Genomic DNA, 23,211 nt, shown 5'->3' with positions numbered 1-23,211 from the left:
ACAAAGTGCTGTACCTTCCGGTGAAGTGATGCGAGGTGATGCATTTTGGAAGATCAAATTCAAGAGCGGACTATATGGTCAATGGTCAATGGAAGGGTCTTGGGGAAAATTAATGTGCAGAGAGATCTGGGAGTTCAGGTCCATTGTACCCTGAAGGTGGCAACGCAGGTCGATAGAGTGGTCAAGAAGGCATACAGCATGCTTGCCTTCATCGGACGGGGTATTGAGTACAAGAGTTGGCAGGTCATGTTACAGTTGTATAGGACTTTGGTTCGGCCACATTTGGAATACTGCGTGCAGTTCTGGTCGCCACATTACCAGAAGGATGTGGATGCCTTGGAGAGGGTGCAGAGGAGGTTCACCAGGATGTTGCCTGGTATGGAGGGTGCTAGGTATGAAGAAAGGTTGAGTAGATTAGGATTGTTTTCGTTGGAAAGACGGAGGTTGAGGGGGGACCTGATTGAGGTCTTCAAAATTATGAGAGGTATGGACAGGGTGGATAGCAACAAGCTTTTCCCAAGAGTGGGGGGTGTCAGTTACAAGGGGTCACGATTTCAAAGTGAGAGGGGGAAAGTTTAAGGGAGATGTGCGTGGAAACTTTTTTACGCAGAGGGTGGTGGGTGCCTGGAACGCTTTACCAGCGGAGGTGGTAGAGGCGGGCACGATAGCATCATTTAAGAAGCATCTGGACAGGTATATGAATGGGCGGGAACAGAGGGAAGTAGACCTTGGAAAATAGGAGACCGGTTTAGATAAAGGATCTGGATCGGCGCACGCTGGGAGGGCCGAAGGGCCTGTTCCTGTGCTGTAATTTTCTTTGTTCTTCCTAGGCTCCCAATATTTATCAATATTCACCTGAAAAGTTGCTCTGGCCTCTTTCTCAGCCAGTCCTTGTGGAAAAGCATTCTATGCTTTACCAATCCTTGTATGTCATGAAAATTCTCCTAATCTCTTTTCTATTTTAGCGACAATTTTAAATTGATGACCCTTGCGGTGACTTGACTGATTGAGGGGCTGCCTTATGACAAAGTATTTATTCCAACGGTCAGAAGGGAAGTGAAAAAGCAAATAACAGAAGCAAAGAGAAAACATGCAAAGAGAATGGCAAGCTGACATAAAAGGGAATCTGAAAGTTGTGTCTAGGTATATTTTTAAAATGGCAAAACGAGGAGTAGGGCCAGTGAGGGAGCAAAATGGAATTTACACATGGAGGCAGAGGGACTTTCCCAGGTTTTAAGTGAATACTTTGCATCTGTCTTTACCAAGAAAGAAGATGCTACCCAGGCCATGGTGAAAGAGAAGGTCCTTAATACAGTAGAATGATTTAAAATTGAAGAGGGTATTAAATAGGCTGTCTATAGGGCAGCATGGTGGCCTAGTGGTTAGCACAGCCGCCTCACGGCGCTGAGGCCCCAGGTTCGATCCCGGCTCTGGGTCACTGTCCATGTGGAGTTTGCACATTCTCCCCGTGTCTGCGTGAGTTTCCCCCCCCCCACAACCCAAAAATGTGCAGGCTAGGTGGATTAGCCACACTAAATTGCCCCCTTAATTGGAAAAAATAATTGGGTGATCTAAATTTAAAAAAAATAGGCTGTCTATACTTTTTTTTTAAATGTTTTTATTCAAAGTTTTCAATAAGTTTACAAAACCCTCCAAAGAGGAAACTAGTACAAAGAAAGAAGGGCAACATGCCAACAGAACAGAACAACTTAACCCTCTAAACGATAAACAGTTTAGCAAGTTAACACCCAATTCAAAACAGGATAGAGCATGCGCCCCTTACAAAAAGGAAAAGAAATCGACCCCCCCCCAGGTCGCTGCTGCTGTTTTTTAAAATTAAGGTTTTGCAAAATTTTCCATATTAAATAGTAATAATCTTAACACAGCAAATTAGTGAACATTAACATAGTGCATAAAGAGAATACATCAGCAATCCACTAGACATTACCCCACGCACCTCAGTCCCCCCACCCCCTCCCATCGGGGTACTCCTTCCCCCCCCCCCGCCATGGGTCGCTGCTGCTGCTGCTGCTGAAGTGCTAATTTTCCCCGCGAAGTCAGCGGACGGTATTGTGCCCCCGCTCAACAGCGCCAGCTCTGTACCCTTGGCAAAGTTATTTACACATATGTAGGCATCCGTTCATGGTGTTGTCCCTTGCTTCTCCGGACGGAGTTCGCTGACCTTGTCGTCTCGTGCGCACCTACGCTTCTGCGGCCCTCCCGTCTTCCCCATTTTCTCTGTTCCTGTGGATGCCAAGTTTGTTAACATTTCCCTGCCTCCCCCCTCCCCTTCCCTGGCTCTCCTCTATTGTTCCCTGTCTCTCCCCTCTGCCTCCCCCCATCCCTGCTTCTTCCCCCCCCCTCCCCAGCCCTGTGGTTCGCCTTTCCTTCCTCTTAGATTTAGCTGTCCATCCCCCCCTCTCCCGGTCTATCTCTCCCTCTCATGCTTTGGCTACTTTCCTGTTTCTTGGCTACCTGGCTGCTCTTCTGCTTGTTTGTTGGCCGCGAACAGGTCCCGGAACAATTGGATGAACGGCTCCCACGTTCTGTGGAAGCGGTCGTCTGACCCTCGGCTGGCGAATTTGATTTTCTCCATTTGGAGAGATTCCGAGATGTCGGACAGCCAGTCTGCAGCTTTGGGTGGTGCTGCTGACCGCCAGCCGAACAGGATTCTACGGCCGGCAATCAGGGAGGCAAAGGCAAGGGCGTCCGCTCTCCTCCCCAGGAATAGATCTGGCTGGTCTGAAACCCCGAAGACCGCCATTTACGGGCATGGCTCCACCCTCACCCCCACCACTTTGGACATGGCCTCGAAGAAGGCTGTCCAATACTCCACAAGTCTGGGGCAAGACCAGAACATGTGGGAGTGGTTGGTCGGGCCTCTTTGGCACAGTTCACATCTGTCCTCCGCCTCTGGGAAGAACCTACTCATACGGGTTCTTGTTAAGTGGGCTCGATGTACCACTTTTAGTTGCGTCAGCCTGAGCCTTGCGCACGTGGAGGTGGAGTTGACCCTATGCAGTGCTTCGCTCCAGAGTCCCCACCCTATTTTGATCCCCAGGTCCTCCTCCCACTTCCTTCTTGTTGCGTCCAGTGCGGTGTCGGCCCCTTCTACCAGTCGGTCGTTAGGCTGTCTATACTTAAACGTTGATAAAGCACCAGAAACAGATGAAATGCAAGCAAGGATACTGAGGGAAGTGAGAATTGAAATTTCAGGGGCACTGGCATTAATTTTCCAACCTTCCTTAGACTCAACTAGGGGTCATTCCGTAAGACTGGAGAATTGCAAATGTTAGACCCTTCTTCCTAAATGGGTGTAAAGATAAACTCGACAGTCAAGCCAGTTAGTTTAAATTTGGGCAAAATAGCCACATTGACAAATCCAAGTTAATTAGAGAAACTGAGGCTTGACAGGAGCAATGCTTTTGATGTGTTGTACATGTATTCCGAAAGTCATCATTTGATAGCGTGTTGCACAGCAGACCTTTGAACAAATTTATACCTCATACAATAGAAGGAAAATTGCAACATTGATGCAAAATTGGTTGTCATATTTGTTTATGGCACATTAGGAGCTCATTTAGCCCATCAGGTCCCATTGAGACGTCCCATCAGTCACAATTTCCACTCGATCCCTGTAGTCCTGCAACTTTATTTCCTTCAAATGCCCATCTGATATCATTTTGAAATTATTGATCGATTCTGCTTCCATCAGCCTCGTGGGCAGCAGGATCCAGGTCATTACCACTCGCTGTGTAAAATAAAAATGCTTCTCGCATTCTCCCTGCATTTCCTGTGAAGAATCTTAAATCCGTGTCCCCTGATCCTGTGCAGTCAGCTGATGGGAAGAGTTATTTCTCCTCTACCTTATATAACCCTGTCATAATCCTGTGCACCTCAGATTTCCCCCCAGCCTCCTTTGCCCCAAGAGAACAACCCCAGCATTTCCCAGTTAATTTTGTAACTAAAATCCCCATCCCTGCATTACAGTAAATCCCCTCTACGTCATCTCAAAGATCATCACTTCTTTCTTGAAGTGTGCCGATCATAACTGGGCTTGATCCTCTAGCTGGGGTCTAACCAGAGCTTTATAAAAGTTTAGCATAACTTCCCTGCTCTTGTAGTCAATACCTCGATTTATGAAGCCCAAGATCATTTATGTCCTGCTAACCATTCGCTTAATATGCCTTGCCACGTTCAAAGATGGATGCACATGCAGTCTCAGGTCTTCCTGTGCTTGCACTCTTTAGAATTGTGCCATGCAGGGTCTTCCAATGGCGACCGTGGTGTGGATGTTCTGCGGAACTCTCTCCCTAACAGCACAGTGGGTATACCTACATCTCAAAATCTCAGCTGATCAAGAAGGCACCTCACCACCACTTTCTGAAGGGCAACTAGGAATGGGCAATAAATGTTGGCCAAACCAGCGAAGCACACATCCCGTAAATGAATTTTTGAAAAGATGGTTGCTTACTTGGTGGCTCCCACACAAGGAACGTTATTTAGTCTTGAAGACTCGTAAATTCCGGTGACAAAAGAGAAGCAACGGATCAGTGAAGGTTGCGAGATCCTCTCCATCGGGGTTGGTCGTCTTCTTACCTGACTAGAAGAACTTTGGGGGGAAAAAGCGGCAACAAACGGACTGGGAGATTTTTTTCGAGCATGGTTAGAGACACGATGGTGGTGTGCTCCAGCGCAGTGGTCGATCGATCAGCTGGTCGACTTTCTAACACTAAAATTCTCGCAACAGAGGCTTGAAACCCCTGAATACTTTGCCAAGGTAATTGACCCAATTCAGATTGCTGTTGAGAGGGTGGAACACAGGCTAGAATCCCAGGGTGCGTCGCTTCAAAAGTTGGAGGAGTCGTTGGACGACCACGTGGACTGGCTGGCCTCATTGAAGGCGGAGATCACTGATAGCGGAGAGCTAGAAGAAGCTGCGGGAGAAGTTGGATGAGCTTGAAAATGGTGAGAGAAGTCAAAATCTCCATAAAGTAGGTCTGCCGGAAGAGATCGAGGATTCGCAGGCCACAGATTACGTAGTGCAAAGTTGGAAAAGCTGATGGGAGAGCGGGCGTTTGATCAACCCAACCCCTCGAGGTGGACCGAGTGCACAGAGCGCTGAGAAGGAAGCCAAAGGCGGGTGAGCAGCCAAGAGCGATGATGGTGCGTCTACACAAGTTTCTGGAGAAAGAGAAAATACTGCAATGGGCGAAGCAAACAAAGGAATGCACATGGGAAGGGAACATGGTCCAAGTTTACACGGATTTGGGTATGGAGCTGGCTAAGCAACGGGCCGGATTAAACAGGGTTCAGGCGATACTACACAAGGAAAGTTTGAAATTTAGAGTATTGTACCCGGCTTGGCTGTGGATCACATACCAGAACCAGGAGTTCTATATGGACACTCGGGAGGAAGCAAGCAACGTTTTGCATGTTCATGGGGTTGGGAACTTGTAAATACTTTGAACTGTGTTGTTGCCAGTATAGTTGATGCTTTTCTTTTTTTTCCTCTTCCTTTTATTATTCTCTTCCCAATTGTTCTAACGTTGGGGACTGTTTGTCCTGTGTTCATGTTCATTCGGGGGGAGGCTTAGGTTATGGCACCTTGGGTGTGAGGGTTTTGGGGTACGACCGGGTAGTGAGGGCTCACCATACTAGCAGAGAAGCTAATAAACAGAAATGATGTGGGGAACAAAATGGCAATGAAAAGTGGGGGGGATAGTGTTATAGTTTTTTTGGCTTAAATTAGGGGAGAGGTTAGAGGGAGCAGGGAGGGCTAGCATGGACGGTGTTGTTGTGGTGCAGATGCGCGAGAATCAAGGAGAGTGGATACCTTGTGGGGGATCCGGAACGCGAAACGATGACCTGGGGAAGTTGGCTAAGACAGTAGTAGAGCAGCACGGTAGCATATTGGTTAGCACTATGACAGCACCAGGGTCACGGGTTCAATTCCCAGCTTGGGTCACTGTCTGTGCGGAGTTTGCATGTTCTCCCCTTGTCTGCATGGGTTTCTCCGGGTGCTCCGGTTTCCTTCCACAAGTCCCAAAAGATGTGCTATTAGGTAATTTCGACATTCTGAATTCTCCCTCTGTGTACACAAACAGAATGTGGTCACTTGTGTCTTCACAGTCATTTTATTGCAGTGTTAATGTAAGCCTACTTGTGACAATAAAGATTATTACTGTAGTATGGCTGATTTGAAGGGAGGGGTGGGGACTGTGGATGGCCTGGTGGTAGATTTGTGATTGAGTGGCAGGTTGGAAGGTATGCCGGTGGTGTTGGGCAACATGTATGCCCCAAACTGGGGCGATGTGGAGTTCATGAGGTAGGTTCTAGCGAAGATCCCGGAATTGTACACGCACAGGCTGATCTTTGGGGAGGCGGTGGGATTTCAGTATGGTGCTGGACTGTAAACTAGATTGGTCGTGCCCCAGCCCAAGGAAGCTATCGGGGATGGCTAAGGAGCTGTCAACGTTTATGGTGCGAATGCTGGGGTAGACCCATGGCGGTTCAAAACGCCAACGGCGAAGAAATTCTCTTTCTTCTCGCTTGTACATAATGGGTATTCCTGGATCGATTATTTTGTCATGGTCAAGGTGTTGTTGACGAGAGCGGTTGGGCGGGAATACACGCCGCACTGGGTAGATCTGCATGTGGAGAGGGCATCTCCCTAGAGGCCCCAGTGGAGGATGGACATGGAGCTGCTGGCTGATAAATGGGTTTGCGAGAGGTTAGTGGGAGCTATTTGAAATTATATGCACCAGAATAACAAGTCGCTGGCTGTTCCAGAAAATATACCGGTTGGAACTCCCACCACGGGGTGAGGAAAGAAGGCATTTTTTGGACAGGTTGGAGTTTCCCAAGGAGGACCAGATGAGAGTGCAAGGGCTGGGGGTCCCAGTGGGGCTGAGAGGTATTAGAGTGTGTGGGGTCGATGCAGTCCGGGAAGGTCCCAGGCCCGGACTGATTCCTCAGCTGGTGCGCAAGCATCATACTGTCCCAATTGTGAAAGGATAGAGAAGGAGAGGGCACAGATTTGAAATAATTGACAAAAGAAGCAATAGCGACATTAGGGAAAACTTTGTCAGTCAGCAAATAGTTGTCATTTGGAATGCATTGCCTGAGAGTGTAGTGGAGGTAGGTTAATTTGAAGCATTCAAACGGGAATTGGACTGTTAGCTGGAAATCAAGAATGTTCAAGGTTACAAGGAGAAGACAGGAATGGAACTAGCTCATTTGGAGAGCGTGTGCATATGTGGCAGGTCGAATGTCCTCCTGCGTTGCAACAATTCTTGTAGAATCTGTTCTGTAATGTAAGCGCAGTGATAATTAACACACCAAGAGAACTGTGCTGACTGTAAACAAGTTAGTATCATAATGAATTGCTACATATTATCTTCCAGCAGAAGGATGACATATCGAGTTTGTCCACAGCTCTACCATTTGTCTGGTTTCTTGTTTCTCCTGTAGTGTCTTTTCTGTCTTTATACAGTAGACCTATTTTTGCCAAACTTTCTCGCCCTCTTTTCTCGAGCTTGGAGTTGGCAGAACTCACAGTTTACAAGTACAATTAAATTTAAAATCAAATTCAGGTCCTACCAAGGGAGGGCCCAGTCAAAGATGAAGAAAACACTCGAGTGAATGGCTTGTCCGCCACACGTATCGTTAATTATGATTGTTCAACTGCTTTTTGCCATTGTGGGATAATCATTGGTTACAGGGCCTGTGTAAACCTTAGTGGGCCTCAGAGAGAACATTAACCCATCATCACTGATATTGTTAACATTAGTAAATGCAAAGTCTCTTTCAATGCAGCTGTTGCTGGACATTACAATTTTTGCAGTGGCTGCTACAAATTCAGCAGAGACTGCATTGTATGGAGGCAACAGTCTCTTTTCAGCCGGGACAGGCTGTCCTCTTCAGTGGAGCTATTTTTGTGTTTTTGGGTAATGGTGGGTAACGGATTCCAAGTCTGGTTGTCGCCTTTTGTTCAACTTGTATAAAACGTGAACTTTCTGGGTTGATGGAGCCTTTCAGTTCATGATTATTCCATGAGGACAGGAGGCAGTTTTAAGAAAAATGATATAGGGAAACTGAAAAATAATTTCTTTCTCTATCTTTCACTTTGCATGAAAAAAAAATCTTAATTTCTCTTTATTTTTTAAAGGTATATCATCCTCTTTGTTCCCTTGTGGTCTCACTAGAACATGCTCCTCCTGCGGTCTAAAGGAAGGATAGGTGAGCTGGTCCAACATCCCCAACCATACCATTCTTCAACTGACTGTTCACAAGTATTAACAGCGGCCTGTTAGCGACTCTCTCCATCACTTCTTCCTTTCTTTACACAACCCCCACCCCTACACACTACCAGCACCCAAACCCTCTGCCCTTCCACCTCCTTTGCCCCAACAACGTAACTGAGAAGTGAAAAACGTTCCTACCCTGCATCCTCACCATATAGATTTAGCTAGAAATTACAACACGTTCATCCCGAATAGTCGGTGTTTATGTTTATCCTCCGTGTTTCCTGCCAATGCAAAGTTACGGTGCAGGATAGCCGTCAGTGCCCATCTGTACATATGCACTGGTCTGCACATTCGCAGAAATCCGATAACGTCACAGCTGGAGCCTGCAGCCGGGAACTCCTGAGTGGCAAAAGTGGGGGGAAAGATTTGCAGAGGCAAAACTTTTGGTCAGAGTTTTTAAAACTCGGTCTCCCTATCCCAGTAATGCAAGTGGATTGCAGGTTGCCTTGACTATATTGCCATGTCTAACACTCACAGCAACCTACAATCCACTTGCATTACTGGGATAGCGAGACTGAGTTTAAAAACACTGACCAACGTGACTGCAGTAAAATATCACAAAAGTCAAAAATTTTAGTTTCCCGTCTGCAAATCCTTTCCCCTGTAAAAAGTGTTTCCAGATTATCACGGTCAGTAGAGGATACCAATTCACAACAATTCTCTCCTCCTACTGCCAGTGATTACCACGCATGTGCCCTGCTGCACATTACCCCAAATAAATATGGCGGCCATTAACCTGGACCTGTCATACAAATGCGCATGCAATGCGTTGGCAGCAAGTGCAGTCGTTAATCCTCCAGGTGATCAGTATTTCTAAATCAATTTGGTTGTCCTGTTCCTAGGATTCTTGTTTTCTAATTTCCTTCAATTTTCTATACGACTTATTCTTAAATGTTGAAATGACCTCTACCTGAAGCACTAAGTGCATTCCATTGCCTCACAACCCTCTATGTATAAGAAAATGTTTCTTCTGCTCTCAACTAAAATAACGTACAATCTTATGTCTATGCTCCTTTGCTTTATACCACATATTCATGGGAAATAGTTTCGACTTTCTGAACCTTCTGATTGATCTTTTCTCATTTTAAACACCTTTATAATAATCTCTGTTCTAATGAGAACAGCCCCACTTTTTCCCAGTGTTCTTTGTATTTTCTTGTACTAGGCAGCATCCTTGTGAATCAGCATCGTACCATCTATTGTCCCAACCTCATTGCTAACACCTGAGACCCAAAGATGCATACACTACTTCCTTCAGGGTTTTCCAAAGATTTGATGTAGATTGACCATTACTTCTTGACTTTTATGTTCTGTACCTCTTGCCATAAAAACCAGTTTTCCAGTGATCCTTTTGTGCCCATATCCACATGAGGTTCTGCTTTTGATTTGTCTTGTGAAATTGAGCCCCCAAACCCCTCCTCTTCCACGTGACCCAGTTTTTCATCACAAAGAGCATCAAAATATACCAACTGACAATTAAATTCCAGGAGAAGGTTAGTCCTTCCTTGCAGCTTCTCTTGGTCTTCAGAATTACTAACAGCACCTCCTATTTAGTAATGTCTGCACATTTGGATTTGGTTTCTCACTTTACAACCAAAATCAGTTAATGTACGCGGTGAACAAAACGGGACTAAACCCTGAGAGATTGACCCATTTCCAACCAGTGACAATCTGTTTGTGACTCCAACCCTCTGCATTGTTTCTTCTTACCCAATTTTTAATTCAATTTGTTATTGTTCTTCTAATTTATTATCCATGGGTGTTCATTTGGGGTTATTTTAATGTGGCAGTTCACAAAGGCTTTCCAAAGGTCTATTTACACCAAATCCATTACATTCCTCCTACCTTGACTGCCTCAAATAACTCCCATCAGGTTCATCAAACCTAATCTTCCTTTCTGAAATCTAGCAGCAGCTTCAAATTAGTTTCTGTTCAGGTCATATTTAATAATTACATCTTCAAATCATGATTGCAGAATATTTCCTGACACACAAAAAATAAAGATTACGTTGATTGCTGCCTAACCCTCCAGTTTACGGAATAGAATGATACGATCAGGAAATCTAATTCTTAGGATTTCTGTATTCCTTTCCCTATTTCTTTCAGGATCTTTGGAAGTTTTCAGTCAGTGCCCCACATTTTGCCCACCTTTATTGTAACTAACTTTTCTAATTAATTCAGTATCCCATCTGAAGGTCCTTAATCACGTGTAACAATTTTATTTTTACTGATATAATTGCACAATATGTTAACTTTTTAAGAATCTCAGGAGGTGAGTTAAGCTCCGCAGAATTCCCTACCTCTGACCTGTTCTTGTAGCCACGCTATCCATATGGCTAATCCAGTTCAGTTTCTGATCAATGATGACCCACAAGATGTTGATGAAGGGCGATGAAGCAATGGTAGTGCCATTGAATATCACAGAGAGATGGCTAGAGTTTCTCCTATTGTAAATAGTAATTGTCTGGCACTTTGTCTCACTTATCGGCCCAAGCCTGAGTTCTGCCTCTGTCTCAGTCCGTTTGGACACGGACTGCACCAGTACCTGAGGAGTCACTAATGGTGCTAAACATTGTGCAATTATCAGTGAACCTCCCTACTTCTAACCTTGTAATGATTCGAACCACTGGAGAGTTTTTTCTCCCTTATTCCCATTGCCTCAGTTTTACTAGGGCTCAGTGAGTAGGTTATTATTGAGTAAGCGACACTTGATAGTACTGTCGACATCACCTTTCATCACTTTGCTGATGATTGAGAGTAGACTGATAATGGACTTTCCCATTGCTGAGGATGGGGCTATTTGTGGACCCTCCTCCTCCTCTTAGTACAGTAAGAAGTCTTACAACTCAGGGTAAAGTCCAACAGGTTCGTTTTGAATCACTAGCTTTCAGAGCACTGCTCCTTCCTCAGATTAAGGAATTCACCTGTCCAACAAGCTGTTGGACTTTAGGATTGGATTGGATTGGATTTGTTTATTGTCACGTGTACCAAGGTACAGTGAAAAGTATTTTTCTGCAAGCAGCTCAACTGATCATTCAGTACCTGGTATTGTAAGACTTCTTACTGTGCTCACCCCAGTCCAACGCCGGCATCTCCACATCATGGCTCCTCTTAGTAGTTTAATTGTCTGTCGCCATTCACCGCTGAATGTTGCAGGACAATAGCTCTGTCTATTGCATGCTGCTTATGTTGTTTGGCATGCAGGTAGTCCTGTGTTGTAGCTTCACCGGGTTGACACCCTAATTTTGGGGGTGCCTGATGCTGCTCCTGACATGCCCTCCTGCACTCTTCATCGAACTGGGGTTGATCCCCCAATTTGATGGTAATAGTAGTACGGGGGATATGCTGAGGCATGAGGTTACAGATTGTGGTTGAGCATAGTTCTCCTACAGTTGACTGACCTACTGCACCTCACGGATGTCCAGTTTTCATCATTGAATCTGTTTGAAATCTATCCCATTTAGCGTGGCAATAGTGGACTTTGTCTCCAGAAGGACTATGTGGTGGCCACTTCTCCCAATACTGTCATGGACAGGTGCATCTTCAACTGGTAGATTGGTGAGGACGGGTCAAGTAGGCTTCTCCCTCTTGTTGGCTCCCTCGCCATCTGTCACAGACTCAGTCTAGTAGCTATGTCCTTTAGGACTTGGCCGGCATGGTCAGTCTTGGTGCTCCGAGCCAGTCTTGGTGATGGACATTGAAGTCTCCCCACCAAGAGTACATTCTGTGCTCTTTCCACCCTCAGTGCGTCTTCCAATTGGTGTTCATGGAGGTGTACTATCAACTAAGGGGAGGTGGCGTTTGGTAATCAGCAGGAGGTTTCCTTACCCATGTTTGACTTGGAGCCATGAGACTTCATGAGGTCCAGAGTCAGTGCTCAAACCTTCCAGTGCAACTTGTGGTACCATCTTTGCTGTGTCTGTCTTGCCAGTTGGAGAAGTAATACCCAAGGGATGGTGGTGCCTGTGCCAGTATCTGTAAGATGTGATTCTGTGAGTATTATTATGTCAGGTTGTTGCATGACTAGCCTGTGGGTCAGCACTTCCAATTATGGCTCAAGGTCCCAGATGCCATTGAGGAGAACGTTGCAGGGTCAACGGGGCTGAATGTACTGTTGTGATTTTATGCTAGTTTCGATGCCCATTGATCCATCAGTTTCATTCTTTAATCTTTTGTGTTGTGGTTTGATCCAGGCATTTCAGGTGGCAGTTAAGAATCAGCCACATTGATGTGATTCTGGCCAGACAAGACCAGGTGGATTTCCTTCCCTAAAGGATGTTAGTGAACCGGATGGGTTTTTACAACAATGAACAATAGTTTCATGGTTACCATTACGGAGACTAGCTTTTCAAATTCCAGATTTACTAATTGTATTTAAATTCTATCAGTCGCCTTAATAGGATGAGTTCATTTCCTTTACTCATCCAGTGATGTTGCCACTGCGCCACTGCCTCCCTGTTGCATTTATTCGGAGGAAGAAAGAGGCAGGAAAAAAGAAAAAGACAAAACTGATGAAAATAATCTTTATTAATGTCACAAGTAGGCTTACATTAACACTGCAATGAGATTACTGTGAAAATCCCCAAGCCACACTCCGGCGCTTGTTCGGGTACATTGAGGGAGAATTCAGAATGTCCAATTCGCCTAACAAGCATGTATTTTGGGATTTGTGGGAGGAAATGGGAATACCCGAAGGAAACCCACACAGATACGGGGAGAAGGTTCAGATTCCGCACAGACAGTTTGAACCCAGATCCCTGGTGCTGTGAAGCAACAGTGCTAACCACCGTGCTGCTCTGCCGCTCAACTGCCTCCCCATAGCTGATGAACCAGTACTGCCCATGTTGAGCACCAGTTAGACAAAGCACCCAGTGGAAAGAGCACAGAATGTACTCTGGGTGGGGCACTTTAGTGTTGCAACATTGCAGTTGTTTTTTTTTCAAACACATTTCCCATTGTTGATTTCAAGTCCAGTGTAACAATTTCTCCTTCCAGTTCTAGCTTACTCTTTCTAATATCTACCCTATTCCATTCCAGTGACCTTGTGTTCGTGCTCACTTTCTCCTTTTCTTGATTCAACTCATCTCTTTGGTTACTTGTAACAAGGTCTAGTGATACTTTTCTCCATAAGTGCCAGTGAACATACTCCTTGAAGAAAATTACACGCATTTTAAGAATTCTTTTGCATTTACTCCCTGACTGTCCCAATCAATGAATCGATAATTGTAATCTTCCAGATTACAATTGTTAATCCCATGCACTTTATTAACTATCAAAAATGGCTGAATAGATTGGGACATTTTTCTCTTGTAAACCAAAGGCTGAGGGGGTGACGCATTCAAGGTCTTGAAAATTGAAGGGGGCTGATGGGGTGGACGTGGTGAAGATAATTCCACTTATGGAGAATGGTTACTTTGTTAGAATGTGGAGCTCACTGACACACTGCATAGTTGAGGCGAATAACAGATCATTTACAAGGAAACTAAGTAACTACTTGAAGGAGAAAGGTGTAGAAGGGTATCGATAGAGTTGGCTTAAGTGGAGCAAATATACCAGAATGGAGTATTTGGGCTGAATGAACTGCTCCCGTGCTGTATCGTTGTCATGTAATCTCCCAGATTTCCTTGCCTGTTTCCCTCCCATAATTAGGGACTCTATAGTACGATCTCATCAACGAAGCAATCCTTTTTGTACTTCTGACCGATCTTGGCTGTTTTCCCGTCCTTTACACAACAGTATTTTTTCATCAGTTTTACCATTTTCTTATCTTCCTCCCTCTTCACTCCTAAAAATATTTTTATTTTCCACTGCTGCTCAGTTTACAGCGAGACATCTGTTGCTGCTATTGTATCTCTATTTCCCTGTTATAACATTGCTTCTAATTCCCCAGTTTATTTCCTACACCTTAAAGCAATACAATACCTCGGAGAATCGCGCGCCGGCGTCGTGGCGCAGTTGCGATGATTCTCCGGCCCAGCGCGGGGCTCGGAGAATCGCCCCCATCGTTTCCAATCCATGACAATTGCTACTGTAATTCTAAGTTTATTGTTAACTCCCCTCTCCTCTACCTCCACCCCGCTGTGTGGAGTGTGAACGCTGGTACAGATCATTTGACCCGGATTACCTGTTTCTGTGCAGTAATTCCTATGTATGATTTCCAGAAGCTACCATTTTGAGTTCTCAAACAAACAAACAAATAAATAAAAATCTTATGGAAATATTTTGAGGAATATATTTTTTTACAATTCTGAAGTTCAAAGTTTTATTTATCCAATATGTGTCATGACAAATTAACTAATTGAAAGAGGGCTTGAATTTAGTAACTTGTATTAAATCCCCATGAAAGTTTATCTTAGAAAAGCATTCAAAGTCTGCGTGTCAATTATTTGAAACAAAATAATGTAAATTCACTTTGAATTAGTAACTTTTAACAATGGTAGACTGATTTTCACATCTGTCATCCTTTGGTGGCAGCTGTTGCTGCCTGGTTATTTTGGATTAATACATTTTTGAACTGAAACAATTAATAGGTTCGCAGTTGACATACTAGCTCCGATTGCACTATAAACACGAAATTTGAGTTCATCAGCTTCATTGAGACATCATAACATATTTCCTATGTATGACTGATGAAATTATGGTGGATGTATGGTAAAAGAATATGTTGTTTTATAAGTACGGAACATTGCATCAGATGAAATACAATGATTTATTCTGCTGTCCGATTGTAAGTGTTAAGCAAACACTGGGTTGAATTAATTCCAAGTTTAATCACTATTCAGAAGAGATTCAGAAGTCTGAATTTTAATATTAATTAAGAACCTGCTGGCCTGTGGCTCCAGTCTTGCGTATTCTAGGAAAGTTTATTCATAAACTGTAAATTATTGTCTTTCTTTATGGTGTTCTTCTTTAAATTAAATATGACACTGAATTTTGCACTAGTCACTGTGTGTATGTGACGAACACAAAGTGCACAATAGATGTATTTTTTTAAATTATAGGGAGTGCATTTTCCATGGCGCATTTCATAGTAAATCTGATGATACAATGGTTTGGTCAATATAAAATGAGAGTATCATGTAGTACACAAATATAACTCTGCTGTTAGGGCAGAGGCGTCTTTAAAGCTAGAGAACCAATGGCGGATCATAGTAAACTCCACCCTATCACAAAATGTATTTGCTTGTTTGCTCATGAATCTATGGAAGTTGAGATGTACTTGTCATTTTTAGACATTAGCTAGAAAGAGCCGGTGTTATGCCTCTATAACAAGATTTGACTTCTGAAAAGTGTTCTCTGCAAGAAAAAATGTAGTATTTTAATCTGTTAACTCATCAATCACTGTGGTGTTGAACGAAGGACAGATTTTGATTTTCATCATCTAGGCAGCAATCTTGCAGGGTGAATATCCTGATAAAAGCAGTGAAATGAGTCGAGCGGGTTCAATAAAGGATGGGTAATCTGCTGTGCTAGTTCACCATCCAGGTGATAAAGATCAAATGATTGTCTGAAGTGTTTGTGTTTTGATTTTCTTTGTTTCTCCTCTCCTGCTCCAACGTCTCCCTTTTTCTCTCTGCTGCTTCTCTTTCCTAAGTGTGTCCTTTTGATAATCTTTCTGTCTTGTCTTTTCTTTCAGGTGTTAGATGGTGGGTGGTGTAGCAAGGAAAGAAACCATGAATGGCATTTGGGGTGAGGATGGTGGGGTTGGGGGGAGGGGGGACTATCTTTCCCCATCCACAACTCCAGTCATCTGTTTTACTCCATTCTCCTTCTCCATCCCTCTCCTTGCTCCTCTCCTAATGTCCGGCACTTTCCCTGATAGCTTCCATCTTCAGTTACTGGAAAAAAAAGCAGCAAATTACAAAATAGCAACTTTTGTCTGTCACACATTGCGCCATATTTAACGTTGAAAATTCCTATCCGAGCATCAACTACAGGAATAACAGGCGCTGCAGGTACTTAATTTGAGTTTTGTGAAGCATGTCCTACATGTAAAATTTAATATCTAATAGATAAATAGGTGCAGAGCTAGTGACCTGTTTATGTTCAAGTTGTCATTTTCCTGCCTTGTTTGCATTTGTTTTATTCTCCAGAGGCTGTGACCAAGTTTTGGTGTTTCCTGTTTCTAATCCTAACCCCATTCTGTAAAAGGATATGGGCAAAGAGCAGGGATATAGCTCTGGTTGAAGAGCTAGCATCAGCACAGGTATGACGGGGCCAATGGCCCTCCTTGTGCTGTAATTTGTATCATTTTATAAACTTCAGTGTGCCATATTTCCTTGCCTGTACCATCTAAACTAGAACATCAAACTAGATGAAAAACATTTCAACTGATACTTTTGTCAGCAAATGTGCTACGGTTTTGAAGTAAAGCATAATCTTACAGTATGAATAAAGTAATGGTCGTGATTTGTTACTCATTCGGGATGAAAGTCTGCATCTAATATTATTACTTTTTATATACAGCTAGTAAAAATAGTTAAATACCTAAAACAACATCAAAGAGGGCAGCACGGTGGCGCAGTGGTTAGCATTGCTGCCTACGGCGCTGAGGACCCGGGTTTGAATCCCGGCCCTGGGGCACTGTCCGTGTGGAATTTGCACATTCTCCCCGTGTCTGCGTGGGTTTCACCCCCACAACCCAAAAGATGTGCAGGATAGGTAGATTGGCCACTCTAAATTGCCCCTTAATTGGAAAAAATAATTGGGTACTCTAAATTTATTTTTAAAAAACATCAAAGGGATGAATAATATTTGCCTGAAAACGTTTATTCCTATACAACCTTTACCTTCCTTAATCGCCTGAGGGAAACATCTACATAATTTGTATCGTGACTCCAGAAAATCAATCTGTTGATTCCCACATCTTCACTCTTCAACACCTGACCAATTACATGTCTGTTTTCTAGCAGCACAAGAGCTGTTGTGTTTCATGGTGTATTTGGTTATCCCTCTCAATCTCTTTTTACTCCGATACTTTATTCATTTTCAAGCGGTTATTGGATAAGCAGATGGAGCACACCAGAATGACAGGGAGTGGGATTGCTTGATCTTGGTTTCGGACAATGCTCAGCACAACATCGGGGGCCAAGAGCCTGTTCTGTGCTGTACTGTTCTATGTTCTATCTCTTTTTGAAGGAGTTCATTAAGACAGCATTCATAATTTTTTGATGAAAATCTTATATGCATATTATTATTAGTGGAGGTTTATCCAGATCTTTAGTCCCATTTGATATTTGTTAATTTTCTTCTTAGTTGTATATCACTGGCAACTATTTACTAAGATTTACTGTAGCAAAGAAGACAAACAATAAGCATACCAATGTAAATGGCTTGGTTTCCCTGAACCCATTGTGGAAAGAATATACTGGTGTAATCAATCAATACCTTCAGACTGTTTCGACAGAACTGAGACACCTTAGTCTGACATTTATTGGATAAATATTAAACTGAAAGAAGGCATAGGACTTGAACAACTGCAACCACTTTGTGCGCTCCTTTAAGTTTTGGGGCAGGCAGAGGCTTTCAAAAAAACAAATTTTAATCCAGAGAATGAAAGGTAGTTGAATTCATCAATCTAATTTGTGTTATTTTGTGAACTATATAATTTCTTCAATTCTGTTTCATTTTGTTCACATCCATATTTTGGATGATAAAAGTGTGAGTTATGGAAGTAGAAATTGTGAAGTAAAAGATTTGGGGAATTTTAGTGAAAATGATGATGCAACACTAACTAATGTCAAAAGATTACAATTAATTAGTGATGAGGGCTAGTTGACATATGATTTTTCATTTTAAAGGCCATTCAGGAAAAGCCCGATTGAACCAAGGGGGGAAAGAGAGGGATGAAGAGCAGAAGGGAGGGTCAGAAAAAGCAGGAGGAATGAAATGGAGGGAGGAGGAGAATGATGGAACAGGAACAATAAGAGGATCAGCTACACAGTATAAGAATGTATTAACAGCACATAAACAGGCCATTTGACCCTCACAGGTCCATGCTGTTATGATTCACCTTTTTTTAAATTTAGAGTACCCAATTCTTTTTTTTTCCCAATTAAGTGGCAATTTAGCATGGCCAATCCACCTACCGTGCACATCTTTGGGCTTTGGGGGTGAGACCAACGCAGACACGGGGAGAATGTGCAAACTACACACAGTGACCTGGGGCCAGGATCGAATCCGGGTCCTCAGTGTCATGAGGCATCAGTGCTAACCACTGTGCACAGTGCTGCCTGTTGTTATGATTCACACAAGCCTACTCCAATCCTTCTACATCTAGCCTCGTCAACCTATCCCTCAATTCTTTTTCTTCCTCATCCATTTATCAAGCCCCTTAAACGCATTTCTGCTTGTCACCTCAGTTGCTCCTTCTAACATTCTCTGCATTCTAACCACTCTCTAGATAAAGAGGTATCACCTGAATTCTCTACTGGATTTGTTAGTGACTATATTTATGATTCCTCCTCCAAAAATGGAAATGGATCTATCCACCCTATCAAATCATTTCATTATTTAAAAAACTTTTATCAGGACATCCCTCTGTTTTCTCTTTCCTCGTGAAAAGGAATTGATTCAATGTTTCCTGATCTTCAGTTCTCGTATCATTTGAGTAAATCTATTTTTCACTCTGTATCCTCTATAATCTCTTTTTATGATATGTAAACCAGAACTGTTCACCGCACTCCCAAATATGGCCTAATCAAGGTTCTGCACAAGTACGATATATTCTCTCTCTGCTCTTCAATTATCTCACTCGAGAATTGAGGCCCAGTATATTTTTTTTTATGCCTTACTATTACTGATGGTCACAGAGGGGAGTAGTGCAGAAGAGAAACTACCATGGTGATGGTTTCAGGGGCTCAGCCAGGGTGGTTAGGAAATCTAGTCAGAGTGGGGCGAGAGCAAAAGCATCAAATGGTCGTAGTGAAGTTGAAGATAAGGAACCGGTGAGTTTGACTAGGGGAAAAAATCAAAGGAAGCCACACCAATATAGATGAGTGCATTGAACATCCAGTGGTTACCAAGTGTTTTTTTTAATTAATTCTGGGAATATGGACATCACTGGCAAGGCTGGCATTTATTGCCTATCTCTTGAGAAGGTGGTGATGATCCTTCTTGACTGGAACATTTATGGTGAAGGTCTCGCTATGTTCATAGAGAGTTCTTCAGTGCATTTTAACTTGGTAGAGTTACAGGTCGCCATGGCTCGGTTTGTCACACTCTTGCCTCTTGAATCACATGGATCTGCGTTTGCCACAGGGTTTCTTCTGGGTTCAAGTAAAGGGCCTGAGCATAAATGCCAAGGCTAGGGGCAGCATTGCTGCATCACAACGCCGAGGTCCAAGTTCGATCCGATCTCTGGGTCATTGCACATTCTCACTGTGTTTGCGTGAGTTTCGCCCCCACAACCCAAAGATATGCAGGGTAGGTGGATTGGCCAGACTAAATTGTCCACTAATTGGAAAAAATGAATTGAGTACTCTAAATTAAAAATAAATAAATAAATGTCAAGGCTGAAACTTCTCTTTGGCTGGGACTTTAAACCAAGGTGCCATCTGCCCGTTCAGGTGGACGTAAAAGATCCCATGGCACTATTTGTAAGAAAAACAGGGGAGTTATCCCCAGTGTCCCGGCCAATATTTATCCCTCAATCAACATCACAAAAAACAGATTACTTTATTAGTAACACATTGCTTCTTGTAGAAGTTTGCTGTGCACAGTTTGGCTGCCATATTTCTACATTATAACAGTGACTACACCTCAAAAGTACTTCATTGATTAAACACTTGAGACATGCAGTGGTTGAGAAATGTGCTATATAAATGCAAGTCTTTCTTTCGTATTCCAATCTACAAAATGATAGATAGTTGAGCGTTTCGTCAATTGTTTTTTTCTTTTTAAGTTTTCTTTTCTTTTATTTGTCTGTTTATTTTGATCTAACAATTTTTCTTGAATCCTTGACTATGCCTGGTTTTGATGGAATGTAGATATAATGTAGCTGCACCTAGGGACATATTTCAATCTGGTCATCTCCTATAAGTGCCACCATCATAACCATTATTCCCTAGTTTAGTGATGAGCTGCTTTTTTCCCCAGAGCCCTGCTAGTCTAAAACTTGCTGTTTTGTAACAACTGAATGATAGCACTGCCTCTTGCCGAAGCTTTGCCAATAATAACATAAGTTAATTGATGAGCTGAGGTGAAGGTAAATAATGCTGGTTGCCACTGGGGCACCCTTTTCTCAGGCAGCAGGGAACAGGTCCGTTACCCTGCTTTTATGTTGCTGGTCTCAATGGACTTTTTCTAATGCCGGAGAACGTCTGTATCCAGGAAAGTAACGGCAATGGGGTTTTCTATATCTGTGCACAAATATTTGTTTCAATGTAAGCTGGAGTCGAGGGCAGACTTTTGTAAGCCGACATCAGTAAATTCAGTTACACCAGTCTCATCATTATGTAGGATAAAGTCAGTTTAACTTGCAGTCAGATTTTATTCTGGGTCCCTCTCCACCTCTGTACAGAATGAATGTTTGACTTTAGCTGCAGATACCAATGTTTTCCACAAAAACATTCAGGCAAGTTTTTTCAGTTCTCTGACTACCAGATAATGTAATATCTCTACTGTATGTTTATGTTTGCTTTACTTCAATTTGAGAGAAAGTGTCTGCTTCTTTACTGCAATTGTTAAGGAGTTCAGTGGTGTCTGCCATCCTTTAGTATGCTGCATTTTCAGTGACCAGTGGTAGGAGTTTAATGTCATTAATTCAGTTTGCAACACCATCTTGACTCCAATTCTGTGTCAACTCATTTTACTGCCTTGTGAAGATGCGGATTAGTAATCCTGAACTTTGAAGGACATAATTTTTTTTTTTAGAAAACTGACGCTTGCCACAAGATCTACTTTTTTCATGTCCATATCTTTGCTCTGTATTGATGGTGGAGACAATACTGTTCTAACTCACTACATCGATCATTCCTCAGGAATAAGATTGGACAGTGAGTGTCGAGAGGAGGTTGAGCCATGGAAACCAATCCAGCTGAGCTGGATTCAGTAATGTATAGCTGTAACAGGAATGACTGACATCAGCAATGGAAACCCTGACCAGTAATTTCTCCCCCACTTCTTCCATCTCCTTAAACCAGTCCAGGGAATGTTGAGGGCGCTGATAATACCACCATTACACTCTGAATTTGCTGTTTCAACAAAGATTGCCTCATCAGTACTGTTCAGCTCCTTGGCTGGACAGCAGGTTGTGATGCAGAGCGAGGCTAACAGCGCTGGTTCAATTTCCGTACTGGCTGAGGTTATTTATGAAGGCCCGCCTTCTCAACCTTGACGCTTGCCTGAGGTGTTGTGATCCTCAGGTTAAATAACCACCAGTCAGCTCTCCCTAGCAAAGGGGAAAGCAGCCTATGGTCATCTGGGACTAGGTAATTTACCTACTGTTCAGTATCACAATACACAATTTATTTGTAACAGTGCAATTTCAATATTCTATCAATCCTGATCACTTTTATATGCAGCTATTTTAAAAATGTCTTGAAATATTTAAGCCAATTGTATATGCATAAAGATAATTAAGAGTAAGGTGGTTAGCACTGCTGCCTCACGGCACTGAGGACCCGGGTTCGATCCTGGCCCTGCGATGTGCAGGGTAGGTGGATTGCCATGCTAAATTGCCCCTTAATTGTGAAAAAAATAATTGGGGTACTCTAAATTTATAAAAATAATCTAACAAAAAGATAAGTATGTTAATTGTTGTTCCAGTCAATTTTTTGAGATCACGCTCAACAGCACCAGAAAGCATGTACTGTCCTTTTAGCCCTTTCACTTGCTATTTCAGCCTTGTCTGGGAGGACTCCGAACTACAAACTTTCAAGTGCTTCTGAGATTCTGTCTCAATTATTTTGTTGATTATTATTAAATTGAAGATGTTATTCCCTGCCCTTCGTTTTGCTTAAACTCTTGATGCATCCATTTCATCCACAAAATATGAAGATGTAAAATATGAAGATGTAAAATTGTATCATTCAGTTAAAAATTGAATGCAGCCATTGTATTAGAAATATTGGACAAATAGAGTCTGGAGCAAATTGTTCACCTATAATTGTAATTTTCTGTTTGTGCTGCTGAAAGGGTTGACACAAGGCTGTAGCATGTTAACTCGTGGGACTTTTTCTTGCAGTGTTCCTGTCCCAGTAGTCAGCCTTGAGAAGATCCCTAACCTGGTGAAAGCAGATGGTGCCAATGTTAAAATGAGTTCCAACACCACTACCACCTCCACCGCCTCCTCTGCCTCTTCATCCTCCACATCGTCTGCAGCGTTGGTTAAATCTGCTTTGGCATCAACAACATCAAAGCCTGTGCCACCTTCACCTGAGAAAATTCTGAATGGGAAAGCAATAGTGTCTCCTGCGGTAGACAAGAAACACCAAAATGGCACTAAAAGCAGTAATAAGTCACACAAAAGACTTTCTGGTGAGCGTTTCCACCTACTTTCTCCTATAACCCAGTTAACCATTTGTCATTGATGAAATTAGCAATGAGAAGGAAATCTACAGAAACTCAGCAGAATAATACCTGTGAGGTGTTAGATGGCTGGTTTGTTATTCACTGATGTATTCATATTGAAGTTGAGATTTAAAGCAAATGATCACTTGAGTGCTTGAAAGACGTTCTATATTACACCTGTCTTCATTGAGCTTAACCTAAATTTACATATTCAATCATCTGGCCTTCCTTGAGAGGGGAAGGGTTAGAACTTTGAAAAATATGTTTATATTTTGGAAGTTAGAAATCAAAATTGGTGTACAGCGTGTGCATGTGCTGGGATGAAATACTTTGGGTTTCTCAGGATATAAGATTTGCACAATTCACCTTGCTGCCACAGGCTACGGAGGGA

The 23,211-nt window shown here is 42.9% G+C and overlaps 1 protein-coding gene across 13 annotated transcripts in view; it reads left to right on the top strand.

The window, feature by feature from the left end:
* LOC119955200 (ataxin-7-like protein 1) overlaps positions 1-23,211 on the top strand; it is a 280,989-nt gene that overhangs the window by 189,071 nt on the left and 68,707 nt on the right. For all 13 annotated transcript variants that reach the window (XM_038781200.1, XM_038781199.1, XM_038781198.1 and 10 more), the window contains one exon: positions 22,495-22,787. In XM_038781200.1, coding sequence (XP_038637128.1) covers positions 22,495-22,787 — 293 coding nt within the window. The remainder of the gene's footprint in view (positions 1-22,494; positions 22,788-23,211) is intronic.

Source organism: Scyliorhinus canicula, chromosome 20 (genome assembly GCF_902713615.1).
Source record: "Scyliorhinus canicula chromosome 20, sScyCan1.1, whole genome shotgun sequence".
Taxonomy (NCBI): domain Eukaryota; kingdom Metazoa; phylum Chordata; class Chondrichthyes; order Carcharhiniformes; family Scyliorhinidae; genus Scyliorhinus; species Scyliorhinus canicula.
This window is presented reverse-complemented; position numbering and strand designations above follow the sequence as displayed.